At 48.4% G+C, this 6528-nt stretch overlaps 1 protein-coding gene across 1 annotated transcript; it reads right to left on the bottom strand.

Annotated features, from left to right (window-relative positions):
- Positions 1–229: 229 nt before the first annotated feature.
- LOC310801364 (B-cell receptor CD22-like) lies at positions 230–5591 on the bottom strand (the record flags this gene model as incomplete). The annotated part of the gene is made up of 6 exons (XM_083665358.1): positions 230–237; positions 1360–1641; positions 2300–2569; positions 3662–3895; positions 4642–4791; positions 5537–5591. 6 exons carry the CDS (start codon positions 5589–5591, stop codon positions 230–232), a joined length of 999 nt encoding a protein of 332 aa, XP_083521484.1.
- Between the last annotated feature and the right edge of the window lie 937 nt (positions 5592–6528).

Genomic DNA, 6528 nt, shown 5'->3' with positions numbered 1-6528 from the left:
CAGGACTTCATCGCCATCTACAGGCCTGGAGGGTCGGGCTGTATTGCAGGAGTTCTGATTGGTTGCTAGAAGTGGGGGTTGGACGGTGGAGTACAGAGGAATATCCTCCTGGTGGGGGGGAGGGGCTTGAATATTGTCATAGAGATTTTCTTCCTGTTTCATCACCCTGGTTTCCTGTCTGGATGAGGTGGCCCTGCCCCGCCCTGTGACATCATCGTACACCTGGCTTCTACCCTCCTGGAAAATGGTAACAGACACAGTCAAACAGGACAGAGATGTTGAGACTGCTGTGATAGTGTTGATATCTCACTGCCTCTCAGTCCACCAGTTAAACTATGTCAGTGCATGGTTACTTTATGACCTTCCAGAATGGTCATCAGCTGAAAGTGCTGGGTGAATGTTCTGAGTGAACTCTCTGAGCTCTGCTCACCTGTTTGTTCTCAGAAGTCTTCTGTCTCTTCCTGTCAAAACAAAACAACAGACACTGAAGAAGAAAACGTATCTTACAGAAGCCTAGAGGGATGTGAGTCATCTACTGATTTAACCCAATGGACGCTCACTAATGGAGAAAACACATTAGCATTCAAACTGATAATGAACAGAGAGTTCTACATACTGTATAATGTACCAGAGATGTACCTGAGCCAAAGGAACAGCAGGAGGAGTGTGATGATCATCAGGGGGGCTGTTACTCCCACACCAACACCAACATAGAGGAGGATGGGCACTGATAAACACAGACAGAGAGGAGGCTGGTCACTGATAAACACAGAGAGGAGGCTGGTCACTGATAAACACAGACAGAGAGGAGGCTGGTCACTGATAAACACAGAGAGGAGGCTGGTCACTGATAAACACAGACAGGAGGCTGGTCACTGATAAACACAGAGAGGAGGCTGGTCACTGATAAACACAGAGAAGAGGCTGGTCACTGATAAACACAGACAGAGAGGAGGATGGGCACTGATAAACACAGAGAGGAGGCTGGTCACTGATAAACACAGAGAGGAGGATGGGCACTGATAAACACAGAGAGGAGGCTGGTCACTGATAAACACAGAGAGGAGGCTGGTCACTGATAAACACAGAGAGGAGGCTGGTCACTGATAAACACAGAGAAAGACATCAGTGGAGGATACTCAAGTCTACTTCCCTATCTGTGTGTTGTTCAAGAGAGGAGGACAGGAGGTAAGATAAGGTTTTCATTTTTGCTCTGTTTTAAACACGCTCAGTTTCAAAGGGATAGAACGTATACATGGTAGAGGACACTAGTGTGTGTGTGTGCTATTATTATTAGTATTACTACTATTATTATTATTATTATTATTATTAAGTTATTAATAATACAATTATAATGACCTGTGGCCAGTCCAAGCTGTATGTCCACAGCAGTCGAGTTTCTCGCCCCCACTGAGTTTCTGGCCTCACAGAAGTACTGTCCAGTGTGGGCGTGGCTTAGAGAGGTCAGCCTCAGCACCTGTCCTAGCCCCGCCTCTAAGGTGTTGGCTCCTCCCCTCGTCCTGAACCAGGTGTATCTCTCTACTGCAGGGTTGGCATGGCAACTGCAGGTCAGGGTGACATTGCTGCCCTCTGCCAGGGCACCAGGGGGACTGACCTCCACAGAGACCCTCGCTGGGACGTCTACAGGAAACAGGAAACAGATGACACGTCATAACAACCGTCACATTGTTTAGGAGTGCTTCACAGTTGGCAATACTGGATGGCTGAATCTGTTTTATGTCATTGTGAGGTGTAGGGAGCCAGGAGTGTGTGTGTGCGTGCGTGTGTGTGTTAGTTGTGTGTGTGTTAGGTGTGTGTGTGTGTGTGTGTGTGTGTGTGTGTGTGTGAGTGTGTGTGTGTGTGTGTATGTGTTAGGTGTGTGTGTGTGTGTGTGTGCACGCTATACTCGAGGGCACATCTCTAAACACACTAGTTAGCTATGACAACCAGGTCACATCTCTAAACACACTAGTTAGCTATGACATGTTCCAGGGTCTCCAGCTCCACACATTGTGTTACCAAGTCACCTGGTCAGAATGGCCAAACTCCAGGACTGAGCTGTCTTCCTTAATGTTAGTGATGCTAGTTAATAAACTCTATATTTGATATGCTGTCATACTTGTTCTCAGAACTGCTCTGCATTCCGCTAGCGTCATGAATAACGTCCAGTAAACAGAGTTATTTCCTATCCATCTCACACCATCTGTGAGAACCGGCCTCCTATGTAGTTCAACTTCCCCATCAACCGAGCCACGGAGCCTACATTTCAGTCCCAGCGGGAATAATCAATAATACTCACACTGAACATTGAGGGTAGTTGCAGTAGATGTGCCTGTTCTGATGCCATTGGTGGCCTGGCAGTAGTACCGTCCACTGTGTCTGGGCTGAACGTTGGAGATGGTGTGACTCTGGCCCTGTGCCACAGTAGAGCCTCCTCCTTCCTTCTCCTTATACAGGATGTAGCTCCTCACAGGTGGGTTAGCATCACTGCTGCAGGTGAGAGTGACGGAGCTGCCCTGAACAACACCACCTGCTGGACTGACTGACAACCTGACGTTCTCTGGACCATCTGGAAGAGAGGGAGTCATGGTGCTGTTACTGTAGTAAAGTGACTGTTACTGTAGTAAAGTGACTGTTAGTGTAGTAAAGTAGCTGTTACTGTAGTAAAGTGACTGTTACTGTTGTTGTAAGGGTAGACATGATACTCAAAGGAGTGTTTCACAGTTAGCAATAGTGTGCTGAATCTGTTTCATGTCATTGTGAGGTGTAGGGACCCAGGAGTGCGTGTGTGTATGTTAGCTGTGTGTGTGTGTGTGTGTGTGTGTGTGTGTGTTTCTGTGTGTGTGTGTGTGTGTGTCTGTGTGTGTGTGTGTGTGTGTGTGTGTGTGTGTGTGTGTCTGTGTGTGTGTGTGTGTGTGTGTGTGTGTGTGTTAAGTGTATGTGTGTGTGAGTGTGTCTGTGTGTGTGTGTGTGTGTGTGTGTGTGTTAGGTGTGTGTGTGTGTGTGTGTGTGTGTGTGTGTGTGTGTTAGGTGTGTGTGTGTGTGTGCACTATACCCTAACCACACCTCTAAACACACTAGTTAGCTATGACATTTTACAGGGTCTCCAGCTCCACACATTGGGTTACCAAGTCACCTGGTCAGAATGGCCAAACTCCAGGACTGAGCTGTCTTCCTTAATGTTAGTGATGCTAGTTAATAAACTCTATATTTGATATGCTGTCATACTTGTTCTCAGAACTGCTCTGCATTCCGCTAGCGTCATGAATAACGTCCAGTAAACAGAGTTATTTCCTATCCATCTCACACCATCTGTGAGAACCGGCCTCCTATGTAGTTTAACTTCCCCATCAGCCGAGCCACAGAGCTAGCATGTTGCTACGCCCTGATAGAGACACGGGGGAAGACAACTTATTATTACAACCTGACCTTCACACCAACGCTCACAGCAACCTTTGTCAACTTCCCCTGATAATCCCCCCTATACAGTAACCTTGGAACACAAACTCATGAGAGACCTTTTCTTCAACTCTGTGAGCAGAACGATGAAGAATGAGCCCTACACACTTCAGGAGCGACACATCTTTGCTGCAGGACCCAAACCTCTCATATACTGATCAGCTACGTACAATGATGTCATCATGTTAGAGAGATGACTCACACTGGACAGTTAGAGTCACTGGTTCAGAGGATGTGTTCTCCTGGTCTGGAACAGCACATGTATAGCTGCCAGCGTCCTGAACTCTGGCCTGGAACTCTGTGTTCGGTGCTGGTTGTCCATCCCTGGTCCAGACTACAGTAGGAGGGTCACTCAGTGTACAAGTGGGGGTGGAACAGCTTAGAGTCACCTTCTCTCCCTCTCTTACAGTGGAGGGGTTAACTCTGGCTGTCAGCCCTGGACAAGAGGAGAGAGAGAGAGAGAGAGAGAGAGAGAGAGAGGGAGAGAGAGAGAGAGAGAGAGAGAGAGAGAGGGAGAGAGAGGGAGAGAGAGAGAGAGAGAGAGACAGAGAGAGAGAGATAGAGAGAGACAGAGAGAGAGAGAGAGAGAGAGAGAGAGAGAGAGAGAGAGAGGAGAGAGAGAGAGAGAGAGAGAGAGAGAGAGAGGGAGAGAGAGAGAGAGAGAGAGAGAGACAGAGAGAGACAGAGAGAGAGAGAGAGGGAGAGACAGAGAGACAGAGAGAGAAACTCCAAATGTGTTTGACATCATTGATATTGATTACATTTGTCTATTTCATGATCATATCTGTTGTATTTCTTGTTTAACAGTCATGCCAATAAAGCATTTGAATTTAATTGATACAGACAGACAGGCAGGCAGGCAGGCAGACAGACAGACAGACAGACAGACAGACAGACAGACAGACAGACAGACAGACAGACACAGACAGGTATCAGTAAAACTGTTGATGTTTTCTATAATTGTTAATTCACATTTGGTGTTGAAACTACCTGTCAGAGACAGAGACAACGATGTGCTGCTCCATCCATCAGTTCTTCCATGAGTTCTTCTAGTTGCCTCAAATCTGAAGTAGTAATAAGTCTGATGACTCTGTTGAAGGTTATTAATTCTCAGGCTACAGTCGTGTTCTTTGTTGCCGAGGTATTCTACATGGCCTTGGTATGGGAGCTCCTCCCAGTCACTGGACCCCGCTCTCCTCCTGTACCAGGTGGTCTTGGTGACAGTGTAACCTGAGGGGTAGTCATACCAGCACCTGAACTCCACTGATGACCCTCTCACGGCACATGGAGACTGGTTGGTAACAGTCACCCCCCAGGGACCTCCCCAAACACCTGTAAAGAGACAACATGAAGATGTGACATCATCACACTGATCAACACTACAGTACTGTACTATGGCTTACTATTACTTACCCAGTCCCATTACTTACCCAGGGCACTGTCCCAATACTTACCCAGGGCACTGTCCCATTACTTACCCAGGGCACTGTCCCAATACTTACCCAGGGCACTGTCTCGTTACTTACCCAAGGCACTGTCCCATTACTTACACAGGGCACTGTCCCATTACTTACACAGGGCACTGTCCCAATACTTACCCACGGCACTGTCCCAATACTTACCCAGGGCACTGTCCCAATACTTACCCAGGGCACTGTCCCATTAGTTACACAGGGCACTGTCCCATTACTTACACACGGCACTGTCCCATTACTTACCCAGGGCACTGTCCCATTACTTACCCAGGGCACTGTCCCATTACTTACTCAGGGCACAATCCCGTTACTTACACAGGGCACTGTCCCATTACTTACACAGGGCACTGTCCCAATACTTACCCAGGGCACAATCCCGTTACTTACACAGGGCACTGTCCCATTACTTACACACGGCACTGTCCCATTACTTACCCAGGGCACTGTCCCATTACTTACCCAGGGCACTGTCCCAATACTTACCCAGGGCACAATCCCGTTACTTACACAGGGCACTGTCCCATTACTTACCCAGGGCACTGTCCCATTACTTACACAGGGCACTGTAACTCTGATACAAAAGGAAACAGTGTTCTACTCACCTGTCAACGTGAGACTCATCACCAGAATCACACTGGTTGTTCTCAACAGCCACATGGTGCCAAACTGCAACACCTCCAATCACAACACCACCTGTCTCTTCTGGGGAGGGAATCACTGTGCTTCAGACAGGCAATAGCAAGGGCAACCATCAACCAACCATCAACCAACCATCACACAACCATCAACCAACCATCAACCAACCATCAACCAACCATCACACAACCATCACACTACCATCACAGAACCATCACACAACCATCACACAACCATCAACCAACCATCACACAACCATCACACAACTATCAACCAACCATCACACAACAATCAACCAACCATCACACAACCATCACACAACCATCAACCAACCATCACACAACCATCACACAACCATCACACAACCATCATATAACCATCATGTAACCATCACTCATGATCGAGGATCACTTCAAGAACAACTGACCCCCGACGCATGTGGCAAGGCATCCAGGCGATCACAGACTATAAACCCACTAACTCCTCCCCCCTCCATCGACGCCTCCTTGCCTGATGAGCTGAACCACTTCTATGGCCTCTTTGACAGGGACAACAAGGAGGTGGCCATCAAGGCTGTGCTCCCTGCAGATCACCAGCCCCTCACACTCTCCCCCACCGACGTGTGTGCGGCACTGAGCAGGACTAATGCACGTAAGGCTGCTGGTCCTGATGGCATCCCCGGACGCGTCCTCAGGGGCTGTGCTGTGCAGCTGACTGAGGTTTGGACTGACATATTCAACCTGTCCCTAGCCCAAGCAGCTGTCCCTGCATGCATCAAAACCACCTCCATCGTGCCGGTGCCAAAACACTCCACTGCAACGAGCCTTAATGACTTCCGCCCAGTTGCACTCACGCCCAATATCATGAAGTGCTTCGAGAGGCTGGTCCTAGCTCAACTCAAGACCTGTTTACCACCCACACTGGACCCCTTCCAATTCACCTACCGTCAGAACAGGAG

This window comes from Argentina silus (genome assembly GCF_951799395.1).
Source record: "Argentina silus genome assembly, chromosome: 2".
NCBI classification, from domain to species: Eukaryota; Metazoa; Chordata; class Actinopteri; order Argentiniformes; family Argentinidae; genus Argentina; species Argentina silus.
The sequence above is the reverse complement of the archived record's forward strand: the minus strand, read 5'-3'. Positions and strand labels throughout refer to the sequence as shown.